The 25,864-nt window shown below is 57.3% G+C and overlaps 1 protein-coding gene across 1 annotated transcript in view; it reads left to right on the top strand.

The window, feature by feature from the left end:
* A4GALT (alpha 1,4-galactosyltransferase (P blood group)) overlaps positions 1-17,640 on the top strand; it is a 28,372-nt gene extending 10,732 nt beyond the window's left edge. The window contains exons 2-3 of the mRNA XM_036425458.2: positions 14,660-14,797; positions 16,410-17,640. Of these exons, the coding sequence (XP_036281351.1) occupies positions 16,460-17,530 (1,071 nt within the window). The 5' untranslated portion in view covers positions 14,660-14,797; positions 16,410-16,459 and the 3' untranslated portion in view covers positions 17,531-17,640. The remainder of the gene's footprint in view (positions 1-14,659; positions 14,798-16,409) is intronic.
* The last annotated feature ends 8,224 nt before the right edge of the window (positions 17,641-25,864 follow it).

Here is a 25,864-nt window from a genome sequence, read left to right as displayed (position 1 = left end):
GGAGTCAAGTTTAATCATGTTTTCTTTCACGGCTTCTGGGTTCCCTGCATAATTCAGAAACCGTTGCCAGCTCTCGGGTTATAAAGGAATTTACCGGGTTTGTGCTCCAGTTTTATGGGTTTTCGTTGGGGCTTTGTCCTGGGGCGTGTTCTGAGGCGAGAACGTGGCGCATGCTTTTTTGTGGGGGGCATATCATGGAGCTCCTAATTTTATTTTCATTATTTTTCACAATCTGCACTGCTGAGAGGATTACATAGGTCCCCTTTTCTTCCCATTGCCCCCCACTAGCCCACTGCCGCAGGCCTGCACCGCCCCACGCACGGCCGTGTCCATGGTAATGTTTACATGCACAAGGTCTTTGGTTCGTTACCTCCCTCCACCCTCCCTCCTGCCCGCCAAGGAACTCAGGTGTTCTTCCTCCAGCACAAGCCTGTTACACAAAAGGCCAACACGGGCTAAGCAAACAAGGCGTCAGTTTATGTGGGCGGCAAAAGCACTAAAGCTGAAATACGTGAGTCACCCTTAACATAAGATACTGGAACACTTTAATAAAAATTAACAGTTTTTCTTTTCTTTTAAATATATTTTATTGATTTTTTTAACAGAGAGGAAAGGAGAGGGATGGAGAGCTAGAAACATCGATGAGAGAAACATCGACCAGCTGCCTCCTGCACACCCCTGTCAGGGATGTGCCCACAACCAAGGTACATGCCCTTGACTGGAATCGAATCTAGGACCCTTCAGTCCGCAGGCTGGTGCTCTATTCACTGAGCCAAACCGGTTTCAGCTTAACATTTTTTCTTGAACATTAACTTACCCGGCACTGAATAACTTCGCAAATTAATAAGCGTAACGCAAATAAGCCCATTTTTCTTGTTCTCTGAAAGCGAAATATTTCCTGTTGTGCATACCAAACAAGTCAGTCCAAGACGAATGACATGCTCTGGCTGGTGTTGCTCAGTGGATAGTGCATTGGCCTGGGGACTGAAGGGTCCTGGGTTCTATTCCAGCCAAGGGCACACGCCCAGGTTGTGGACTTGATCTCCAGTAGGGGGTGTGCAGGAGGCAGCCAGTCAGTGATTCTCTCTCATCATTGATGTTTCTATCTCACCCCCAACTGCCCCTCTTCCTCTCTGAAATCAATAATTTTTTTTTTTTAAAGGACTCATGACGTGGCTGCTAACGTATTTGCTGCTGGTATTAGTGGAGAGAAATGGTGCGTCTGCACGTAAGGGAAATGAATGCAACACGCTTATAGTCATCAGTCATCAGTGAATGCCGGGGTTCGTTATTCACAATTATGACGAGCAGAATATAGTAAACATTAAGTTATGGAATTTTTATTAAAAATGTTGCTTCTATACCTCTCTCGGGCCGCGGGTTTGACATGCTTGCTCTCAAAGCTACAACGATTGCTGGCATCTGTGAGCAAAGCTCCGCCTGCCTCGCCGATGGGAGAGGCGCCTCGCCAGCTGTGCCGGTACCGCACGGCTTGTGCGATGTCGCTGGTTTTACGGTTCATAGGATGATGTTGTTCCAATTACTGAAGCTGTGGGGGACGTTTCGCAACCTGAAAGACCAGTCCTTCCTCGTCGGCGCCTCCTGCTCAGATTTTTCCTTCTTGCTTGTTTGCTTTTCTGTGCGAGCTCTCGGATCGGTTTGCCGCATTCCAGGATCACACACAGTTTACACGGGGGCTTCTCTGTGAAGCCGAGTCATCTGTCCTGAAACCACGGCTGGTCTTTCCACTCGTCCGAGCCCAGGCTGTGCCTCCCGGGGGCTGCTCGCGCTGGCTCGCAGATTCCGAACATCTTTGGTTACGCTGACCCCTGAGTACCGTGGTGATGGTTGGCCTGAGTCGGTCTTTCATTACAACTTCTGCTTCTACCTGCTTGTTTACATTTGTGAGTGTGTGTGTGTGTGTGTGTGTGTGTGTCCGCGTTTCAGCATTCCTTTTTTTTTTAATGTATTTTTATTGATTTCAGAGAAGAAGGGAGAGAGAGAGAGAGAAACATCCATGAGGAGAGAGAATCATTGATCGGCTGCCTCCTGCACGCCCCCTACTGGGGATCGAGCCCCCACCCCCTGCATGTGCCCTTGACCAGAATCAAACCCGTGACCCTTCAGTCTGCAGGCTGATGCTCTATCACTGATCCAAACCAGCCAGGGCAGTTTTGATATTTTATTCTTGTAACATGCTGCTGAATTTTATTTGCTGTGTTTTATTTAGGATTATTACAATAACTAGTGGCCCAGTGCATAAATTCATGCATGGGGGGTGGGGTCCCTCTCCAGTCTGGACCCCTTGGGGGAATGTCCAACTGCCCTGTGGGATCGGGCCTAAACTGACAGTTGGACATCTCTCTTGCAATCTGAGACCGATGGCTCTTAACCGCTCACCTGCCTGCCTGCCTGATTGCCCCTAACCACTCTGCCTGCTGGCCTGATCACCCCCAACTACCCCTCTTCTGGTCTGGTCACCCCTAACTGCCCCACCTGCAGGCCTGATTGCCCCCAATTGCCCCTCTGCCAGCCTGACTGCCCCTGACTGCTCCCCCCTTGCCAACCTGCTAGCCCCCAACATCCCCCCCACTGGCCTGCTCACCCCCAGCGCCCCCCTTCTGCGGTCTGCTCACTCCTAACCGCCTCTGCCTCAGCCCCGCCACCCTGGCTTTGTCCAGAAGGAAGCCTGGAAGGTCTCTGGCCTAATTAGCATATTGCCCTTTTATTAGTATAGATATTCATAAGTGATAGTGGGCAGTAGGGTACCTTATGAAGTCTTTTTTGGATTTTCATATCTGTTACACTTCAAAGTTTTTTGATGATTTCGGGCGCGTTCAGGGTGGTATGGCCATAGACTACACTTTAAAGTTTTTTGAAGTTTTCTCTCATGTTTTGCTGTTGAACACTAAAAAACATTGGGTTTCTGTCACTTAAGAGTTTGCTAGAAATTTTCTCTAAAAATATCTTGCTCCAGCCCTCACTGGTTTGGCTTAGTAGGTAGAGCGGCAGCCTGTGCACCGAAGGGTCCCAGGTTCGATTCCGGTCAAGGGCATGTACCTTGGTTGCAGGCGTATCCCCAGTAGGGGGTGTGCAGGAGGCAGCTGATCGATGTTTCTCTCTCATCAATGTTTCTAACTCTCTATCCCTCTCCCTTCCTCTCTGTAAAAAAAAAAATAAAAGCTATATAAAAAAATAAAAATATCTTGCTCTGGTGCTTTTTAAAAATGTTTTTATTGATTTTAGAGAGGGAGGGAGGGAGAGAGAGAGAGAGAGAGAGAGAGAGAGAGAGAGAGAGAGGGAGAGAACAAGCTGCCTCCTGCCTGCCCCTGACTGGGGGTTGACACTGCAAACCCGGGCGCCCACCCTGACCAGGGGTAGAACCGGCGGCCTCTCGGTGGATGGAATGATGCCCAGCCAACTCAGCCATGGCAGGCAGGGCTGGCGCTTTCAGTGTTCATGCTCTTATCATTCTCTTTCCATGTGGACGTTGGTCTGTCTGTCTAGATGATCTATCTCTTCCAGGAAAGGTCTTGATTTATGATATTTGTCTAGAAATGGTTTTTTTTCTCTCCAGGTTTTAAGTTTTATTTGAAAAGTACTATCATGATTGAAGTGTTCTCCTGCTTTGGCCGTGTTCCCAGGTGGCATTTCTTGGTCCGCTCCCCGCCCCGCCCCCTTGTTTTCTTAATTAGGGTTCATGGCGGTTTTCATATTTTATTGGACTTTTCCCCAGAGAGCCAGCTTTTTGCCATATTTCTTAGTAGGCTTCTCTGTTTTTCAAATTTATTTCTGTTCTAATCTTTACTAATGCTTCCTTCATTCTTCATGTTTACTTTATGATTCTTTTTCCAATATTTTCTCTGTCCTGTTGTAATTATTACACGTATTGGAAACTAAACACTGCTGACTGCCGCAGCGGCCTCCCTTCGATTAAGACTCGTGCTGTTTTGCCATTATTTCGTGGAAATCCCACAAATTCCGTTTGTATTTCCCTTTTGATGTGAGCATTGTCCAAGAGAGGTATGTGTTGTCCCTCCCAGCCCATTTTCTGGACTTTTAAAATAATTTCTAGCCATTCTGCCTTGTGATCATAAAATAATCTGTTACTTTTGGATGTTCTTGAGGTTTTTCAGTTTTCATGAATGTTCTATCAGCTCTTAAAAAAGAATATACGAAAGTTAGATACAGAGACAGGAAAGCATCAAACAGACTGTCCAATTACAGCGGGAAGGTTAGGGAGAGGTGGGGGAGATAAGCGATCAACCGAAGGACTTGTATGCATGCATATAAGCATAACCAATGGCCGCCAAACTCTGGGGAGGGAGGGCATGTATGGGAGTGGGGCTGGGTGGGGCAATGGGAAGATATGTACACATATAATAGCTTAATAAAAAATAAAAAAGGGGAAAAAAGAATGCACATTATTATTAGCATAGGGTTTGATATGTTGTACTTCACTGATCATTTTATTGAGGTCTTTTGAACTCGTATTTATGTTTGATCTACTTTATGTTCCTTGGGCTGAGAGGTGAATTAAAGTCTCTTATTAGCATGCTCTGTCTGTCTGTCCTAGAACTCTGCCACGTCTTCCTGACCACGGCCACCGTGTGGTTCCGTGCCTTCTCAGCTGTACCATTTGGATTCTAAGTGGCCCTTCGTGATGTTTGGCGTGAATTCTCATTGTCTGACCTTAAGACTATGGCCCTAGATTTTTAAGAAAACGTTGTTGTTGTTGTTTTAATTTATTTTTACAAAGAGGAAGGGAGAGAGATAAAAAAGTTAGAAACATCGATGAGAGAGAAACATCAACCAGCTGCCTCCTGCACACCCCCTACTGGGGATGTGCCCACAACCAAGATACAAGCCCTTGACTGGAATCGAGCCCAGGACCTCTCAGTCTGCAGGCCAATACTCTATCCACTGAGCCAAACCAGTTAGGGCAATACTGCCTTTTAAATACCGTATTTTCCGGCGTATAAGACGACTTTTGAAATGAAAAAAAGCCTGCTCAGATTGTCCAGAGTCAGGGAGCGGTCTATTAAAAAAAAGAACTAATTTGCCTCGGAAGTGGGGGGTAGTCTTATACAGCGAATATAGGCCTAAACCTATGTTTTAACTGTAAAATTAGGGTGTCGTCTTATACGCCGGAAAATATGGTATTTTTATTGACTTTTAGAGAGAGGGGAAGGGAGAGGAAGAGAGAGATAGAAACATCAATGATGAAAGAGAATCATTGAGTGACTGCCTCCTGCACGCTCCCCACCGGGGACCAAGCCCACAATCCAGCATGTGCCCTGACCGGGAATCAAACCATGACCTCCTGGCTCACAGGTCGATGCTCAGCCCTGGAGCCACACCCGCTGGGCCATAGTGTCCCTTTTCAATTCCTGAAATCAAGACTTCTGCATTTCAGGACAGTTTTCCTGAATTACAGTTTTAAACATTTCTTAGGTTCAGTTGTTTGAGTTTTCTTCTTTATGCCGGGCCGGCATGGCTCAGGGGTTGAGCATCAACCTATGAACCAGGTCACGGTTCAATTCCCGGTCAGGGCGCATGCCCGGGTTTCGGGCTTGATCCCCAGTAGGGGGCGTGCAGGAGGTAGCCGATCAATGATTCTCATCATTGATGTTTCTATCTCTAGCCCTCTCCCTTCCTCTCTGAAATAGGTAAAAATATTTTTTAAAGAGTTTTCTTCTTTAGAAACTTCAGTTATACCATCATTGCATCTCCCATCTGTTTTTCTTCTTGAATTCTTTGATCTCCTTGACTGTTGCCTCTCGAGTTTTGTTCAGTTTTCTGTTTTAATCTATTTCTTGTTCTGCTTTGTATGGAGTGCCTCTCCCTTATGTTTCTCACAGCTCGGTCTTCACTTCTGAAATGCATTTGTCTTTTTCTTTCGGTTCTTCCCTGAGGTCTGTCCGCTCCCGCCCGGCCGGCCTCATGTCTCACCTTACCTCTCCGTTTCCTCTCCGCTTGTATTCCTGCCCTTTGGTCTTCCTTCAGGTTTGTGGGTTTTGTTTTTTTAATTCATGTTATAATTCTGGATTAGAATTTTTATTTGCTGTGTGCCAGTGTGGCATCTTTGCATGGCTGCTGGGTTTATTCCTTTAACAGGTTTCCCCCCTGTATTTGAATTTCCCTGGATCAGCTATCAACAGGAAGTCTTTGTGGAACTGGGAGAGAGGTCTCTCTGATGAAAGGATCCTTCCTCTGATTTTATGGGAATAAATTTAAAAGGTTGCCCTTAAAAGAAAAAAAAAGAAAAAGAAAAAAGAAAGAAAGAAAGAAAAAAGGGAAAAAAAGAAATAAATAAAAGACCCTCTGGACCCACTCCCCATTGGCCTCTCAGAACCCCATGTGGGACACAGTGTATTCTCACGTGGAGTTGGTGGGTTGTACTGGTGTAACGGTTTATCTACCTCCAAAGCAGTCAGTACTCAAGCTGCAGCTGCGAACTGCCAGGATGTAGCCCTCTCAAAACGGGTGCCTGTGGGCGGTGGAGATTCCGTTAGTATCACATGCCTCCCAGCAGCATTCCTCTCTGATACGACTTAGAAGGGAAACCACGGAACAAGTTTATCCATGATAACAGAGGAGTGAGCAACATCACCGCGGAGCCCGGCGAATGGGGGCCGGCGCTGAGAGGGAGCAGCCAGTAGCGAAGAAGAAGGCCGTGAAGGCAGCATGAGCGGTAACGTGTTACCTGGATAAAAGACCTCGGCAGAATCCCACTCGGCCCGTCAATGAGAGTTTGAACGCATGGCATGCGACTGTGCTTCCTGGAGTTCCAGCGCCAGCAATTCCTTTGGGCCCAGCTCTTGCACGTCGTGAGTCTGCGGAATGGTTACGTGCTGCGGAGCTTGGTGTGAAGGTCCTGAATGAGCTTCTCTTCGTCGAAGCTAGAGACCTGCCAGGTCCAGCTTCGAGAGCGTTTGTCACTCAGCTCAAACGCTTTTCGTCGTGTGCTCAGACGGCCCCATACCTGGCAATTAAATCTCTTTTTTTTTTTTAATATATTTTATTGATTTTTTTACAGAAAGGAAGAGAGAGGGATAGAGTTAGAAACATCAATGAGAGAGAAACATCAATCAGCTGCCTCCTGCACACCCCCTACTGGGGATGTGCCCGCAACCAAGGTACATGCCCTTGACCGGAATCGAACCGGGACCTTTCAGTCCGTAGACCAACGCTCTACCACTGAGCCAAACCGGTTTCGGCTAGCAATTAAATCTCTTACTAACGATGGACTCTCACGAGTTATGAGGATCCGGCCAGTAACCGCCGATGGTGTCGTTTGTCGAGCTAGAGAAGAGCCTTATGGAACAGCACGCTGAAGGCACGTTTCCGTATCTCAGGATTCTCAAGCTTGAAGGTCATGACTTGCTTTTACTCCACAAGCATTCCCGAACTTTTCAGAGCCTCTCTTCTGTTCCAGGGAAAGCGTGGAGGGACCTCCAGGAATCACAGAGCTACCGAGGAACTGAACGCCAAAGTGACAGAGCAGGAAATCGAAGCTGCGTCACAGGAGCCGCCCTTCGAGAAGTTACCGGTGACCGTGAAGGTCCGAGCGCGTTTGTGGGACGGTGAGTGCAGAGAGTGACGCCGCCGTGGGACCCGATGAGAAGCCGAAAGAGCCCCCCGCTGGAGAGCGACTAATTGCAGTATTTGAGCGACTAATTGCAGATTGGCTACTGGACTCCATCGTCTTGCTCCAAGAGACCAAGCTTCTACATGATAGCAATCAGTTTGAAACCTGTTACTTATCTACCTCATCTTATAGTCCCTTAAGGGGGAAAAAAAAAAAAAAAGAACCCCACCTGGTTCAGAAGGCAGGCTGCCCTGGCCGGTGTGGCTCAGTGGGCAGAGCCCCTGGACTGAAGGGCCCCCGATTTGATTATGGGCTTAGACACTGGCCCTGGTTGGGGTGGGTGTGGGAGGCAACCAATCGATGTGTCTCTCTCGCATTGAGGTTTCTCTCCCTCTCCCTCTCCCTTCCTCTCTGAAATCAATAAAAATATGTTCCTGAACCCAGAGGATGCCACTGTCTCCTGTGCCCGCAGCCCCAGCCGCGCGGGGACACAAGGCGCCCGGTGTGCTCCCCGGTGCCCACTCCTGCCGGCGGGGGCAGGCGCTGTCTCCCTGGTGGGGCGAGCACCTTCCTGGGGGCACTGGTCCCCCAGGGGCGGGGGGACTGTCCTCGGCTGGAGGAGGCCCACCCCATGCAGCCCCCGTCCCGGGAACAGCCCCGGCCGGTGGGTCAGGGTGGGAAGCCGACATCTGAAGGCCGGGCGCCAGGGTTCCCGGACCGGCTCCTCCGGCAGGTCCGGGTCCCCCCCCCCAGGCCTTGCAGGCGGCTCCCCAAGTCACAGCCCCGGGGCCGGGCCTGTGCTGGCCCTGGCGGGAGCTCTGGCAGGGTGACCCAGAGGGATGGGCGCAGAGGGGCGCTCTGCAGAGGGGACCCTTAAAGACCACACACACGCACACACACTCACACACACATACACCACACACTCACACACACACTCACTCACACACACACACTCACACACACATACACCACACATACACACACTCACTCACACACACACACACTCACACACACACACTCACACACACATACACCACACACACACACACACACATCACACACACACACACTCACTCACACACACATACATCACACACACACATATACCACACACACGCACACACACGTGCACACGCACACACACTCACACACACGCGCACACGCACACGCACACACACATGCACACACACATACACCACACACACGTGCACGCACGCGCACACACCTCACATACACCACACACACACACGTGCACACACACACATGCACGCACGCACATACACCGCACACACGTGCGCACACACACACACTCACACACACACACATACACATACACCACACACACACGCTCACTCACACACACACACTCACACACACATACATCACACGCACACTCACTCACACACGTGCACACACACGTGCGTGCACACGCACACACACTCACACATGTGCACACGCGCACACACGCATACACCGCACGCGCACACACATGTACACGCACGCACACACGCACATGCACACACTCACACACACACGTGCACACACACACTCACACGCACACACATGTGCACACGCACGCACACACACACACACACGTCCGCGGGCCTCCGCCCCGGGCCGGGCCCAGGCTCCGCTCGGGACTCCTTGTCGCCCTGGCGGGACCTGGAAACGCACTGCTCTGGCCTCGCTGTGATTGAGGACAAAGCTTCCTTCTTTTTCATTTTTCTTTTTTCCATCAGATTTTTTTTTTTAATTTCCTTGGTTTTTTACATTCACTTGTTGATAGTTACATATTTATTGTTCATAATTTTTATCTTTATTTACTTTCTTTTCCCAAAGAACCCCCTTCAGCAGTTCATATAATTCTGGTTTGGCAGTGATGAACTCCTTTAGCTTTTTTTTATTTGTGAAGCTCTTTATCTGGCCTTCGATTCTGAGTGATAGCTTTGCTGGGTAGAGTATTTTTGGCTGTAGGTTCTTACTATTCATCACCTTGAATATTTCTTGCCATTCCTGTCTGGCCTGCATGGTTTCTGTTGAGAAATCAGCTGACAATCGTATAGGTGCTCCTTTAGAGGTAACTACCTGCTTTGCTCTTGCTGCTTTTAATATTCTCTCTTTGTCTTTTGCTCTTGGAATTTTAATTATGATTTGTCTTGGTGTGGTCTTTTTTGGATTCCTTTTGTTTGGAGTTCTGTGCGCTTCCTGGACTTGTAAGTCTAATTCTTTCACCAGGTGGGGGAAATTTTCTCACTATTTCTTTGAGTATGTTTTCGATATCTTGCTCTCTCTCATCTTCTGGGACCCCCATAATTCTGATGTTGGTTCGCTTGAAGTTGTCCCAGAAGTTTCTTACCTTATCTTCAATTTTCTGGATTCTCTTGTCTTCTTGCTTCTGTGGAGGAGTGTCTTCTGGCTCTTTATGTTCCAAATCTTTGACTTGATTCTTGCGATCTTCCATTCTGTTTTTAGGACTCTGTATAATATTTTTTATTTCAGACAATGTATTCTTTATTTCTTGTTGATCCCTTATCATTTCTCGTTGATTCCTTATTAATTCTAGTTGATCCCTTTTCATATCCTCATAGGTCTTATCGACCTTTTCTAGGAAATTCTTGAAAAACCTTATAAGTGTAGATTTGAACTCTATATCCAGTCGCTTTTTATCCTCCATTTCTTTCGTTTGTGATCTATTTTGTTGTCACATTTTCGCAGCTTCCCTGATGAGGCAGAGTTTCAGGGTGGAGCCTACAGCCTTGGCTTCTGTCAGCCCTGCCCTATGCGGCTCCTGGGTCTCAGGGTCCTTCAGTACTCGCTGCAAGCGCCTCTGAGAGAAAGGTGCCCTCGAGTTTTGCCGGCTACCAAACAGCCTAGGCTCTCCCCCAATGAGCCCGGAACTGGGGTTCAGTTCAGCTGGAAGTGGAGTTGGAGGTGGCGTTCAGAGCAGTCTGGAGCCCCAGTCTCCTTCCCACCGGGGCAATCCCGCGGCACAGCCGACCGTCCCTTCTCTGCGCGCAATGTGCGCGCCTCCCGGGACCTCCTTTCGCCGCTCCCCTGGGGCTCCGCCTTACAGCCCGGCTCCCTCTGTGTGAGCCTGGGTCCCCAGGGTCTGGCCTAGAACTGGGGTTCAGAGCAGTCGGAACTGGGGCCAGCACAGTCGGAGCTTTTCTCTCCTTCCCGCTTGGGACCGCCAGCCAGGCACTCGGCCGCCCTCCTCTCCGGCTCTGTCCTCTCCGAGCGCCGCGTGTCTCCGTACCTTGGGCTTTTCCAGCTCCTCCGCACTTCCTTCTGGTTTTCTCCTTGCTTCTCGTTGTAGAATTTCCAGTCAGTCGACTTTCCTGTAGTTTTGCGTAATGTCCATTTTATATTTTAGTTGTAGTTTATTGAAATTGTTGTGTGCGGCTGCGGCTAGGTGTTTACCTATGCAGCCATCTTGGATTCTCCAGGCTGACTCTTCTTTTTCATTTTAAAAAATAGATCTTGCCGAGGCCGGTTTGGCTCAGTGGTAGAGCGTCAGTCTGCGGACTGAAAGGTCCCGGGTTCGATTCTGGTCAAGGGCATGTACATTGGTTGCAGGCACATCCCCAGTAGGTGGTGTGCGGGAGGCGGCTGGTCGATGTTTCTCTCTCATCCACGTTTCTAGCTCTCTGTTCTCTCCCTTCCTCTCTGTAAAAAATCAATAAAAAAATATATTTTAAAAAAATAGATCTTTATGCCAAAACCGGTTTGGCTCAGTGGATAGAGTATCAGCCTGCGGACTGAAGGGTCCTGGGTTCGATTCCAGTCAAGGGCATGTACATTGGTTGCGGGCACATCCCCGGTAGGTGGTGTGCGGGAGGCGGCTGGTCGATGTTTCTTTCTCATCCACGTTTCTAGCTCTCTGTTCTCTCCCTTCCTCTCTGTAAAAAATCAATAAAAAAATATATTTAAAAAAATAGATCTTTATGCCAAAACCGGTTTGGCTCAGTGGATAGAGTATCAGCCTGCGGACTGAAGGGTCCTGGGTTCGATTCCAGTCAAGGGCATGTACCTTCGTTGAGGGCACATCCTCAGTGGGGGGGGGGGGGGGTTGCAGGAGGCGGCTGATTGATGTTTCTCTCTAATTGATGTTTCTGGCTCTCTGGCTCTCTCCCTTCCTCTCTGTAAAATAAATAAATTAAAATAAAATAAAATTATATATATATATGACTGAGCCAGTCGCCCAGGTGGGCACCAGCAACAGAGACAGAGACAGAGGGGAGACGGGGACTCAGAGAGGCTGCAGAGACAGAGGCCGAAGCCGGAGGGACGAGGTGATATGAGCTCAGGAGCCGAGAGCCCCTGACACAGGAAGTGGGAACAGGGCCCGTCCACACCTTGACCTCAGGCTGGGTCCTGCGATGAAAAAACCAGCGCCTGAGCTTGCCCCAGACTCAGCCGGAAGCCAACCCGAGCCCGCCGGGCCTGGTCCCTGCGGCCCAGGTTTCTGGCTGAGACTTCTGGATGCCTGCCTCCTCCCTCCTGCCTCCCTCCTGCCTCCCTCCTGCCTCCTCCCTCCTGCCTCCTCCCTCCTGCCTCCCTCCTGCCTCCCTCCTGCCTCCTGCCTCCCTCCTGCCTCCCTCCTGCCTCCCTCCTCCCTCCTGCCTCCCTCCTGCCTCCTGCCTCCCTCCTCCCTCCTGCCTCCTGCCTCCCTCCTGCCTCCTGCCTCCTGCCTCCTGCCTCCCTCCTGCCTCCTGCCTCCCTCCTCCCTCCTCCCTCCTCCCTCCTGCCTCCTCCCTCCTGCCTCCTGCCTCCTGCGCTGCTCAGAAGCCCCGTGGGTGCGGGACGGGGGACCCTGGGGGCCCTGAGCCGCCCCAGGCCTGCGCAGGCGCCACCTCCGCTGCTGTGGCTCCTGGGCTGAGACCCTCCCTTCTCTGGGCCTCTGTCCCCTTTGAACATCGGGCTCCTGGCGTTCAGCACCAGCCTGGCGGGTGTGGGGTACGGGTGGGGCCTGCTCGGCCAGCGCTGGATGGGACACGGGAGCCCCAGAGGGTCAGGGGGGTGCCCCCTGCGGGGCCAGAGCTGGGTGTGGGCCATGAGGTGCCCGGAGGGAGCCTTTCCAATGGACCCTAATGCCGATGCCCCCGAGGTGGGAGGCCAGGGGGTCTGCCAGGCCCGTGCCCTCTGTCTCCGCCAGCCGCCCCTTCTCCCACGTCCCACCTGAGAACGATGGGGTGTGGGGGACGACGGGGCCACAGGGGTGCCCCCCCCCCCGTGAACTGCTAACAGGAACACCTCCCGGTGAGGGCGGGGGGTGGGGGCAGGCGCGGTGGCAGCGATGTGCCAGGCTTGTCTGACGGGGCCCAGGGCTTCGGCCGCAGCTGCCAGGCCCGTCTGGGGGGCCAGGAGCGTGCTTGGGGCCTGAGGTCACACCGGTGTTGGGCTGTGGCCAGCTTGGCCCACACACCGTTTCTATTCCTGGGTCCCGGGCTCAGGCACCAAATACGGTGCTGCCTGCCTCTGGCGCCCTCGGCGACGGCAGGCCTGGCTCCAGTGGCACAGCCCGCCTCCCCTGGAGGCCCAGGGCTTGCCCCACACCTTGGCAGAGCCCCATCCCCCCAGGGCCCCGGGCCACCAAGCAGCCAGGGCCTCGCTCCATCCCTCTGTCCGTCCGCCCACTCCTCAGTCCACTCCTCAGCATGGCTCACTGCGGGTTAAGAAGACTCGGGACCAGAACAGCCTCGCCCTGCAGGGACACCGGGCGGGGAGCACAGGGGACACCGGGCGGGGAGCACAGGGGACACCGGGCGGGGAGCACAGGGGACACCGGGCGGGGAGCACAGGGGACACCGGGCGGGGAGCACAGGGGACACGGGGCGGGGAGCACAGGGGACACCGGGCGGGGAGCACAGGGGACACCGGGCGGGGAGCACAGGGGACACCGGGCGGGGAGCACAGGGGACACCGGGCGGGGAGCACAGGGGACACCAGGGGAGGAGCACAGGGGACACCGGGCGGGGAGCACAGGGGACACCGGGCGGGGAGCACAGGGGACACCGGGCGGGGAGCACAGGGGACACCGGGCGGGGAGCACAGGGGAAATCGGGCGGGGAGCACAGGGGACATCGGGCGGGGAGCACAGGGCTCTGCCATTCAGGAGCGGGGGGGGGGGGGGGGGGAGACACGGGCAGGGGGGGTCTCCCGGGCAGCTCACCCAACGTCTGACCCCGTCTCCTCACTCACCTGGTTCCTTTGGTTGCTCACTGATGTGCTAACTCACTGACCCACCCACTCACTCACTTGTTAATCCACTCATTGATCACCCACTGATCTGCTCACTCTATTGCTCCGTCCACTCTCTTCTCACCAAGCACAGTGTTCGTTGGCCCCACGGGGTTTGTTCCAAGTAAATAACTACCCAGGCACATACAGAGAGCCCAGGATGGCCGCCTGAGCCCCGGGGGGAACAGGCCTCGGCGGGGGCTCTGCAGTGACGGGGGAGCCACGTGTTAGGGAAGGTGGCCTCTGAGGGAGGGGAGGGAACCGTTTCCAGCGGGGGAACAGCAGCTGCAAAGGCCCGAGGCGGTGGCGTGGGGGATGGGTTTGGGAAAGGGCCACGAGGCGGGGTGTGGCTGGGGCAGAGCAGGTGACGGGGAGAGAAGTGGGGGGTGCGGTCATGGATTGGGGGACACCCAGGCCCCCGCGGGCCGCCCACATATCAGGGTCTGAGCGGAGGAGTGACTGGCCGCCGCGTCCTCTCAGTGTCCGTCCGGCAGCGAGTGAGCGAGTGGACGAGACGGCCATTTGCACGGGGCACGGGGCACGGGGCTGGGCTCGGGGAGACGGTGTGCGGGCCAGTGGACTCAGGGAGGTCCATCCGGCCAGCTCCCTTCTGCATGCACCTTCCTGGGGAGCCACCTTCTCCGGAGTCCGGGCCTCTGCCTGCACTTCTCCCTCATCTCGTTTATGGTCCTCAGCTCTTGGCCAGTGGTCTCCCCCAGGCAGAGCGCCCCCCAGAGGAGGCTGCACCTAACTGCCCCCTGGGGCCGAGCGAGGGGAGAGCCGGTGCACACAGGAGCCCGCGCCCACCTCCCGCCTCCTCTTTTGCAGATGGACCTGCGGGCACGGAGCGCGGGTGGAAGGGCCGTGTCCGTCCTGGCGGAGGAGGCCGGCCGCTGAGCCAGGCGTGTCTGCAGGAGGCTGCCAGGCTGCCGACCCCCGCCTCACCGCCATGGGCCGCCCGGGCTGGTCAGTGCGGTTCCCAGCTGGGGCCCTGGGGGAGGCTGGCCATGGCGCCCTCTCTGGCCGTGAGACCCACTGTCCCGGGAGGGGCTGTCTCCGGCCCCCGGGGTCCCCACATTTCCACGCCTCTGAATAGAAATGATGCAACTGCCCCCTGGGGTTGCTGAGGGGGAGGTGAAGGGGGGGTGGCTTTGTCTCTGGGCGCCCCAGGCCCAGAGGAACTGCTAACGGGGAGCAGAGTCCAGGCCTGTGAGCTCGGCCCTCCCGCCCCCCAGCGCCAGGCACGTGTGTATTGGCTGCGCTGACTCGCTCCCAGGCAGGACGGCGCAGTGGTGAGAGCGCAGGCGCTGGAGCAGGCGGCCAGGGCTGAGAGACCCAGCCTGCCCCCTGCATGAGCCGTCTGCCCTGTGCCTCCGATTCCGCACCTGTAAAGTGGGGTGATGCTTGCCACCCGGTGAGGCAGCGTTAGGGCTGAGTGAGTGAACACATGTCAGTGTGAGAAGGTGGCCTGGCTCTCACAGGCGGACGGGCAGTGTCTCCTGAGGAGGCGGGCGAATGAACAAACACCTGCACTCACCCACGAGTGGGTGCTGGTGTTCCTGCCTTGCAGGTGGGGAGGGTGAGGCTCAGGCAGCTGAGTGATTTGCCCCAGGTCTCCCCGCTGCTTCAGACAGACGTGGGGTCCCCTGCACCCCAGGCGTTTGCAGTCCCACCCTGGGGGATGAGGCCAAGCCTGACTGTTCCTCCCAGCCACCTGGGGCACCCAGCATGCTCCGGCCTGGGCTGCTGGCCCCATGGGCGCGACCCAGACAGGGAGGGCCCCGGGCAGCAGTGCCAGCGAACTGCCCTGGCCCGTCCTCTCCAGACCTGCGCCCGGGGAAGCCAGGGGCCGGGAGACCCTGCGTGTCTGAGCCTGAGCCGGGGCCTCAGGACCTGGCGAGCACCCCCGGGCCTGCGGTTCACCCGTCCTGCCCGAGAGCTCGCTCGCCTGCCAGCACCAGGCCCCCCGGCCCAGGCCCTTTTATTTACTTTTAATATATATTTTATTGATTTTTTTACCGAGAGGAAGAGAGAGGGACAGAGAGTGAGAAACATCGATGAGAGAGAAACATCGACCAGCTGCCTCTTGCACACCCTCTACTGGGGATGTGCCCACGACCAAGGTACATGCCCTTGACCGCAATCGAACCCGGGACCTTTCAGTCGCAGGCCGACGCTCTATCCACTGAGCCACACCGGTTTTGGCCAGGCCCAGGCTCTTGCCAAGGCTACTTGGCAGCCTGCCCTCTTGGACCAGCTCCAGGCCTGCCTTGCGGAGCCAAGGGGTCCGGGCACCGGGCCTCCCCTCACAGGCTGCCAGTCCGGCGTGCCAAGGGGCTGGGCAGGGCCAGGCAGAGGCCTGAGGCAAAGGCACGATTTCTGATAACTCCCTGGCCGCTGTGGCCACAGGGGGTATGGCACCGGGGTGTCCGGAGTGAGCGGCTGGCAGGCCTGTGGGCTCCGGGAGCCAGAGCTGGCCTTGGCCTTGGCCTTGGCCTTGGCCGCTGTGTGTAAGGAAGCGTGTTCTTGGGTCGGGGTTGCCCGCAGCCCCGTCCGAACGCGGTGTCCTCTCTTGCAGACCAGCCAGTTCCTGCCGGAGGCTCCTGGCGGCACCGGGCGGGGGAGACCATGCCCAGGCCCCCGGACTGCCTGCTGGGGCTGCTCCGGGGCGCCCCGAGCCAGCGGGCCTGCACCCTGTTCCTCATCAGCTTCAACTTCATGTGCCTGGTGTCCCTCATGATCTACTGGCACGTGGCGGGCGAGCCGGGGGGCCCGGCGCGGCTCTCTAACCTGCCCGCCGACATCCCCTGCCCCCGCCTGGAGCCCCCCGCGGCGCCCCCCGGTGGCGCCCCGCCCCCCACCAACATCTTCTTCCTGGAGACCTCGGACCGCACCGACCCCAACTTCCTGTTCATGTGCTCCGTGGAGTCGGCGGCGCGGGCGCACCCCGAGGCGCGGGTGGCCGTGCTGATGAAGGGGCTGCTCGGCCGCGGCGCCAACGCGTCCCTCCCGCCCAGCCTGGGCCTCTCGCTGCTGCGCTGCTTCCCCAACGTGCGGCTGCGGCCGCTGGACCTGGCCGCGCTGTTCCGGGCCACGCCGCTGGCCGCCTGGCACGACGCCACGCGCGGCCGCTGGCAGCCCTACCCGCTGCCCGTGCTGTCGGACGCCGCGCGGCTGGCGCTGCTCTGGAAGCTCGGCGGCATCTACCTGGACACGGACTTCATCGTGCTGCGCAGCCTGCGCAGCCTCAGCAACGCGCTGGGCGCGCAGTCCCGCTACGTGCTCAACGGCGCCTTCCTGGCCTTCGAGCGCCGCCACGCCTTCCTGGCGCTGTGCATGCGGGACTTCGTGGCGCGCTACAACGGCTGGGTGTGGGGCCACCAGGGCCCGCAGCTGCTCACGCGCGTCTTCAAGCGCTGGTGCGGCACCCGCAGCCTGGCCGAGCGCCGGGCCTGCCGCGGCGTGCGCGCCCTGCCCCGCGAGGCCTTCTACCCGGTGCCCTGGCAGGACTGGAAGAGGTACTTCGAGGACGTCCGCCCGGACGAGCTGCCCCGGCTGCTCAACGCCACCTACGCCGTGCACGTGTGGAACAAGAAGAGCCAGGGCACGCGGCTGGAGGCCACGTCCCGGGCGCTGCTGGCCCAGCTGTACGCCCGCTACTGCCCCACCACGCACCAGGCCATGAAGATGTACCTGTGAGGCCGGCCGGCCGCCTGCCCGCGCCCCGCACCCATCCGGCCGGAGGAGGGCCCGGGCTCCCTTCCCGGCCCAGCACCGGCCTCGCTGGGACTGGGGGTGCTGCCAGGAACTCGGGGTCTCCGTATGCTGGTCTCCCTTCCCGGGGGAGCGGGGAGATGAGGGGTGAAGGGCAGGGAGGAGGTGCTATTGCAGGACTGGCTGCAAGCCCTGGGGCGTGCTCCCTCCAAGCCAGCGGGAGGCTGGGGGCACCCCTGGGCTGGGGAGACACCCCTCCCTCGGCCGGAGTGCTGTCTCAGGGTGCAGGCGACAAGGGGTGGGGGAGGGCCCCCAGCCAGAATCCGCTGGAGTGAGCAGGTGGAGGGGGCACCCCAGGCCTGCTGGGCAGCTCGTGGGCACGTGGACGTCACAGGATCCTCCCCGAGACCCCAGGGAAGATGGGCTGTTTGGGCCCAGATGCGCGTGAGGGCGCAGCCTCAGGAGCCCAGGGACAGGGGAGAGGGAGGCGGGAGGAGGGGAAGGGAGAGGCGGCCGGCAGAGAGCCGTGTGCAAGCCCGGGCCCCAGCCCCAAGCGGGCGGCGCTCTGCCCCTTCCTGGTTCTGTGTTTTGTTTTCCGAGAGGCTGAGGCTGGCTGAGGGGCCTGAGGAGCATTCGGGGGGAGGCCCTGCCGGCCGCCCATCCTTGATTCTTTCCACAGATGTAGCCTGGATGGCAGCTGTCCACTCCAGGGCCTGGGGGTGCGGAGTATTTTTGGATCCGGAAAAGCATCTTAAAGGAAGCACTCCCGCCCTGTGGCCATAAACACAGGCAAATAATAAACATAACACACGTGACTGGCCCACAGCTGCCCTTCTGTAGTGGAGGATCGCCGGGCGGGGAGACTTCCCTGAGGTCATGCAACCTGCCTGGACGGAGGCCTGCGGAGGGAAATCTGCTCTGGGCGGGCGGAAGGGCGGGCCGCAGCTGCCGGTGTTGGGGCGGCCCAGCACCGGCCTCGCTGGGACTGGGGGTGCTGCCAGGAACTCGGGGTCTCCGTGTGCTGCTCTTTGCCAGCGGAGGGGGAGTGTTTAGAGGCCTCTGGGTTCTGCCTGCAGACTCTTGGGCAGCCTGGTGAGGCGGTGAGTTCCCTGGCTCCAGGGGCATTCAAGAGCAGGTGATGTTTTTGATGCAAACAGTGGATTACTTGTCAGTTATTTCTCCAACCACATTTCACCTATCTTAATTTTCTTCAGAATAAGTAGGTTTTACTTTAATTACACACACACGCACACACACACACACACACACACACACACGTAATGAAATGATCTCTGAGGGCCACACACCGTTTGGTCAGTCATTGGTCGTCAGGCAGTGGGTGTCTACCCCCTGGCCCAGCAGTCACGGCTCTCCTGGCCTGGCCCCGCCTCCCTCTCCAGCTCTGAGCTTTGTCCTCCATCCACACTAAACTGGATATTCTTTTCTTTTTTTTTAAATATATTTTATTGAATTTTTTACAGAGAGGAAGAGAGGGGGATAGTTAGAAACATTGATCAGCTGCCCTTACTGGGGATGTGCCAGCAACCACGGTACATGCCCTTGACCGGAATCGAACCTGGGACCTTTCAGTCCACAGGCCGACGCTCCATCCACTGAGCCACACCGGTCTCGGCTGGACTGGATATTCCTGACCCCCGTCCCCGCCTCACGTCCACGTGTAGATGCTCTGTGCCTTCGCTGCTGCCGGCAGTGCCCTTCTCAACGTCTTCATCTTCAAACTCTTGTTCCTTCCCAAAGACTGACGGCTGCCCCCTCGGGAGGCCCCACGGCCCGCACCCTCCGTGACTGCGGGGCTCCGGGCCCGTCCCGCTAAACATCTTTCTTTTTTTTCTTTTTTCTTTTTTAATGTTTTTATTGATTTCGGGGAGAGGGAGGGAGAAATAGAAGCGTCAATGATGAGAATCATCAATCCACTGCCCCCTCCTGGGAAACAACCGATAACCTCCTGGTTCATGGGCTGATGCTCAGCCACGGAGCCACACCGGCCGCGCCACCAAACATCTCAAAGGGCAGAGCCGGGCCCAGTCCCTCTCGGGGTCACTCCCGGGGCGGCCTCGGGCTCCCCGTGGGGGACTCGCGTGTCGCTTTGCCAGGGCCTCCAGAAGTTCCTGTCGTCCCTGCAGAGCCGAGGCTCGAGGCAGCAGCTCTGGGCCCCACTTCCCCGGGGGCGTCAGGGAGAGCCTTGGGCCCTCAGCTGCCCGGCACTGACCCGGGGCCAGGCCGGGCCAGCTCTGCGGGATGCAAGCCCCCGAGTTCCCGGGCCCTCACGGCGGGGGGGGGGGGGGGAGGCGCGTTCTGGAGACGCGGTCCGGAGGCAGCCTGGCCCGGCCTCCCGCCCTGCCAGGCGGCCAAGCAGGACTCCTGCTCCTCGCTCCTCGCGCTCCTCTCTGAGAAAGGGGCGTGGCCTTCAGAGGTTTGGGTTGGTTTTCCTCCCGGGGTCTAGGAAGGCCCCCATTCACCCGCCGGGACCCCGGGCCAGCTGGCCAGGACAGCAGCAGCGTCCCGGAGCTTGTGGGCGGGCGAGGTAACAGGAAAAGGACATGCTCGTCCAGGCCCTCCTGGCCAGCCAGCCTGGGGGCCCCCGCCTCCCCCACCCCAGTACTAGGCCTCACCCTCCGCTGGGCTTCGGGCAGCCGTCCCAGTGCCCAGGGCAGGTCGGGGAGCCAGAGCCCCTTTCCCGGGAGGCCGCGGGCCGGCCCGGAGCGCTGGGGCTTTTGCAGAGACGGATGGTGCCTGCCCCCCAGCATGGATGCGAAGACCCAATGAGCCGGCCCCTGGCGTGGAGCCCCTTGTTACAACGCTCCTCCCCTCCGCGCGGGGAAACTGAGGCTCAGCAGGTAGGGGGCAGCACTGGGCTTAGCGCCCAGGGCGTGGCCATCCTGCGGGCTAGCTCCGGGCAGGGAGGCCAGGGGGCGGAGCTGGAGAGGGCACCCACGGAACAGCCCAGAGCCCGCCCCCCGCAGACCCCCTGCTTGGCTCTGATTCCAGGGAGGCCCTGGGCTTTGTTCCCTCTCATCCCATCCCAGTGCCTGGTGCCCGGCAACCTCAGCCCCCCCTCTACCTCCTCCATCCTGGAGTAGGAGGCGGAGCTCCTAGTTCTCGGAAGGAGAAGGGAGGGCAGGCCTGGGTGGAAGCTGCCCTGGGGACAGTAATCAGATCCCGGAGCCCCAGGCTGGCTCCCGCCCAGTGCTGGCTGGTGCTTTGGTCTGGGGGTTGAGGAGGATGAGGCCCCAAGCTCTGGGCAAGCTCAGTCATTTAACAACCCCTCCAGCTGGCCCAGCCGCCCTGCGGAAGGGGCTCCGTCCCTCGTTGCTATAACAACACTCAGCTTGTTAAATATTAAACGGGACGTCCTCCATCCGAGTGCCCACCGGGAGCCGGGCCGGGCGAGGAGCTCGGGCTGCGTTCCTGGAAGTCAGGCCTCACCGTTCACTGTTCCCGAGTCTCTGCGAGGCCAGCCCGTGCAAGGCATGCTGGGAGTCCTGCTGTGCGGTGGGGGGCAGGCCTGGACACAGCTTGGGGGCCTGACAGCTGGTCGAGGACTCAGGTTTGAGCTGGGCTACGGGGATGGGGTGGGGGTGGGGGGAGCACCCGCTGGCCGGGCCAGGACCGCAGCGGGGGGGCGGGGGGGGGGGGGGGAACCAGGTGGCGGGTGAGACTGCACCTGGGGCGGGGGCGGGGCAGCCCCAATCGGAAGACATTCCTCATGGCCTTCGCCCACCGCCCAGCCACACTGGGACCCAGCCCCAGTCCCCAGCAGCTTCCAAGGACAGAGAGAAGACCAGAGGCCTCCGCGGAGAGAAACCATTCGGTGGCTGAAACCTTGAGGACGTTACTATCGGCCAAGGCCCCAGGGGAAACTGCTGGAAGGAAAGACTCCAAAACAGCCCGTCCACCAGGGAGGAGACTCCCCCCCCACAGCCCCCAGGTGAGTGCTCCAGTCCCTGGGGCCGCTCCGCCATCCTCACCCCCAGACGGGCTTCCCACGGGCGCCAGCTGTTGCTGTTTCCCAGCTCATGGGAGGTTTGAAGGGGGGAGGAGGTGTTCAAGGCAAATGTTTTTAAGATCATCCAGCCTCACTTCTGCTCACATCCCATTGGCCTGGACTGAGTCACGTGGCCACCGCCAGCTGCCAAGCACGTTGGGAAGTATAGTGTGCGTCTAGGGGGCCAAATACCCAGGGAGAACTCACTGCTCCATCACTAAGGGGGTGACAGGAAGCATGCGCACTGGGGAACTGTGAACAGTGTCTCCCACACATAAAGGGGGGGAAGGGGGCCTCCAGGGTTAGTTAACTCAGCACTCATCAACATTTTTATTTAGTTTTTAAAAATTTTTATTTTTTTATTTTTGAGAGGAAGGAATAGGGAGAGAGAGAACTAGAAACATCAATGATGAGAGAGAACCATTGATCGGCTGCCTCCTGCATGCCCCCACTGGGGATTGAGTCCGTGCCCCTGGCTGGAATAGAACCCGGGACCCCTCAGTCCATAGGCCAACGCTCTATCCATTGAGCCAAACCAGCCAGGGCTCATCCACAGTTTTATATCTTCAGGGATCCAGTGAGTTGACTTGGGCTTATTCCTCATGGCCTAAGGGTGGCTGCCACGGCCCCGCCACCACACCCTCCTGCACTCGTGCCGAAGACAGAAAGAGAAGGCTTCTTTCTCCCTGTGTCTGGGGGAAGTTTCTGAGCAGCCCCTGGCTCAGACCACTTCCCTGACTCGCTGGCCCACTCTTACTCAGTGACCAGCAGAGGGAATGGCACTCCTGGGTCTGGTTTACACCAGTTGAGGTTGGTCTGATTCAGGAGCTGCGATTGCCCACTTCCTCGACAGCACACGCTCAGCTGAGGGGGAAGGAAACCAGGCTTCCTTCAGCAGCGGAAGGAGGATGGGGGTGGCGGCGGGGAAGGAGCCCCTGTGCCCACTGGCACTTTCTACCCACCTGCTCGGCCCCAGCCCAGGGTCCATCTTTCCCGCCCAGGATTTCCCTCACCCCGGCCTGTGACGGGGACAGTCTGCACTTTAAATGTGAGGAAACAGCGGCTCAGGGAGGCCGGGGACTTGCCGCAGGCCACACAGCCAGTCCCTGCAGAGCTGCCGGTCCAGCCAGGGACAGCTCCTTCCCAGGCGTCCTGTGACCGCCTCGTTCTGAGACCAGCACTGAGATCTGTGGACTACACTGAGTGGCCAGATGATGATCTCTGAACGCATAACAATCTGGCCACTCAGTGTCTATCCTATAGAATAAAAGGCTAATGTGCAAATTGTCCCCTCGACCAGGAATTCGACCAGCAGGCTGGCCGGACCCCACCCATGCACGAATTCATGCACCAAGCCTATTAAATATAATATGTTTGTGTGTGTGTGTGTGTGTGTGTGTGTGTGTACATATACATATGTGTATACACACACACACACAGAGTGGCCAGATCATTATGTGTTCGGAGATCATCATCATCTGGCCCCTCTGTAGTTCACAGTGGCGGCGCTGGCAGAGTATTTTGGAGAAACACAAACTGCTGGCCCATCTCGCTGTGCCCTCGGGCTTTTGCGAAACCACCCTTCACATCCTTTATGGATGAGGGCCGGGTTCCATTGTTTTGGCCTCTGGCTCAGCCCCAGACCGGTTGGTGCTGACCCCACTTATGGTGAGGACTGTCCATCGGGATCCATGTCAGCTGCAAAGAGCCACAACAGCGAACGAGTGGCTTTAACCAGACAGGAGTTTGGCTCTCGCTTGTGCAGAAGCCGCAGGAGCCGAGAGGCGGGCAGCCGGGCGGGTGTGGCAGCTCCACCGCGCGGGGAGCAGGGTTCCCGTTAGCTGTGGCTGCACCCCCCACCTCACCCCCACCCCGTCCTGGCTCCCACCTTAGGGCCCAGGACGGCTGCTACATTTGCATTCCGCCGGAGGATGAAGGGGGAGGATGAAGGGGCAGCACTCGCTGCGGCTGGGGGAGCTCCCCGGCACGGATAACTGTGCTTCCCGGCATTTGCAGGAAGTGAGTCAGAGGACCCGCAGCTGGGAGGGGTACCCTGAGCGCCCCCATGGTGGGCCTGGAGCCGGCAGGGCAGCAGAGTTGCGCAAGGGGCGGGCCTGTTAGCCATTGATGAGTCAGGGGCGCAGGCTGTCCCTGGAGGCAGACAGGACCTCAGGCCAGGCCGCCCTTCAGCCCCAGCAGCTGGGGAATCACTCCTCCCTGGAGGGAGCCTGGGTGACATCTCAGCATCCACCCCACCACGGCGCGGTCAGCCTGTGTGAGGCTCCGGGCAGCGCAGTCCTGCGGGCGTGGAGTCAGGGCCAGGTATGGAGTCAGGGCCGGGTGTGGAGGTCAGGGCCGGGGGTGGGAGGTCAGGGCCGGGGGTGGGAGGTCAGGGCCGGGGGTGGGAGGTCAGGGCCGGGGGTGGGAGGTCAGGGCCGGGCGTGGAGTCAGGGCCGGGGGTGGAGGTCAGGGCCGGGGGTGGAGTCAGGGCCGGGTGTGGAGTCAGGGCCGGGGGTGGGAGGTCAGGGCCGGGGGTGGAGTCAGGGCCGGGGGTGGAGTGGCCTCGGCTCTGGTCGTGTTTCTCTGGCTGGTGGTGGACACGCGGGTTGTGGGGGCTGCTGAGCGGGTCTCGCTGGTCTCACGCTGAGGGTCCGCGTGCGTCAGTAACCTGCACACAAACAGTCAGACAGACTGCAAGGGTGGAGGGATGTTTCTCTCTCTCCCTCTCCCTTCCTCTCTGAAATCAATAAAAATATTTTTAAAGTAAAAAGAAGAATGAAAAGGGAGTACAGATACATGTTACCACACGGAGGAACGTGCTCAGTGAGAGAGCCGGCCAGAAGAGGCCACGTGTGCGATTCCGTGGATGTGAAATGCTCTGGAGAGACGGCTCTGCAGAGGGGGCAGGCCTGGCTGCCAGGGGAGGGCTTGCTAAGGGCATGGAGTTTTCCGTTGGAGGATGGAGAGGTTCTGAACGCAGTGGTGAGGATTGCACAACGGGGTGAGGGTATGGAAAAGCGAGGCAGATGATCTGGCGTCTCGGTAATGTTATTCCTTTAAATATAGCGCACGCTCCTCTGTTCTGGCTCAGCGGACGAGCTAGGAGGCCGAGTGGCTGGGAGGCCGGCTCCGGCTCGGCCTTCAGCTCAGAGGAGCCATTGTTCCGGGCACGGTGCACGCCCTCCCACTTGGAGGTCCGGGAATCGGAGGAAAAATTCCGTGGGTGACCGCCCTGGGTGTCGTCATGGCTCCTGCCTGTGTGCTCTGTTCCGAGTCGTGCTGGTCTGGGGTCCGGGTCCGGCCCGGCTCCCGCTGTGGCCCCGTCTTTCTACGTGCGGCCTCCCAGCCGCGTCTTCAGTGGGTTCTGCCGCTGTTTCTGGGCATCTTGGTGCTTAATAAAGGCCCCCTCTGCCTGGGAGAGTCCCCGTGGGTAAAGTCCACACTACTGAGCTCTCCAGCTGCAGAGCAGGGCCGGGGGCTGGGGACGGGGAGGGGGGACATCAGGTCTAAAGGCCCAAGATGTGACCCTCTCTAAGCTTAAATATAGCATGAGGCAAAGGAAGGTTTATAGTGAAACACAGGGTATATTCTTATATTGTTATTAATTATTCTATTACTAGAGACCTGGTTCACAAAATTCATGCACGGGGGGGGGGGGGGTCCCTCAGCCCAACCTGCACCCTCTCCAATCTGGGACCCCCTGGGGGATGTCTAACTGCCTGGCTGCCTGATTGCCCCTAATCACTCTGTCTGCCAGCCTGATCACCCCCTAACTGCTCCCCTGCTGGCCCAATCACCACCAACTGCCATCCCCTGCAGGCCTGGTTCCCCCCAACTGCCCTCCCCTGCCGGCCACCTTGTGACACAAGGGTGTGAGGGTCAATTTGCATATTATGTCTTTATTATATAGGACTTTCCATACAAGCTTCTGTGTTCAGGAAGAGTTCATTCTTCTGGCGTCTGGAGGAAACAACAGGGGGAAATTGATGATGATGATGATGATGATGATGATGATGATGATTAAAAATGATGATGGTGGTGATGGTGATTAAAAATAATGGTGATGTTTATGGTGATGATGATTATGGTGATGATGATGATGGTGATGAAGGCAGTAGAGACTAATTTTTTGAGCCCTTCTTCTCAGCCAGGCACTACTGTCAGCACTTGCGTACATGTTTAACTCAGTTCTCACACTCACCCTTTGAGAACCGGCTTTGTTGACTCTGCAAGATTTCGAAGCAACATCTCCATCAGGATGACCCATTTGGTTAGGTCATTCAACGTCGGCCTTTTTGTGGTGGGTGTTCCTC

The sequence above is a fragment of the Pipistrellus kuhlii genome, unplaced genomic scaffold, assembly GCF_014108245.1.
Source record: "Pipistrellus kuhlii isolate mPipKuh1 unplaced genomic scaffold, mPipKuh1.p scaffold_m20_p_81, whole genome shotgun sequence".
Classification (NCBI taxonomy): Eukaryota; Metazoa; Chordata; class Mammalia; order Chiroptera; family Vespertilionidae; genus Pipistrellus; species Pipistrellus kuhlii.
This window is presented reverse-complemented; position numbering and strand designations above follow the sequence as displayed.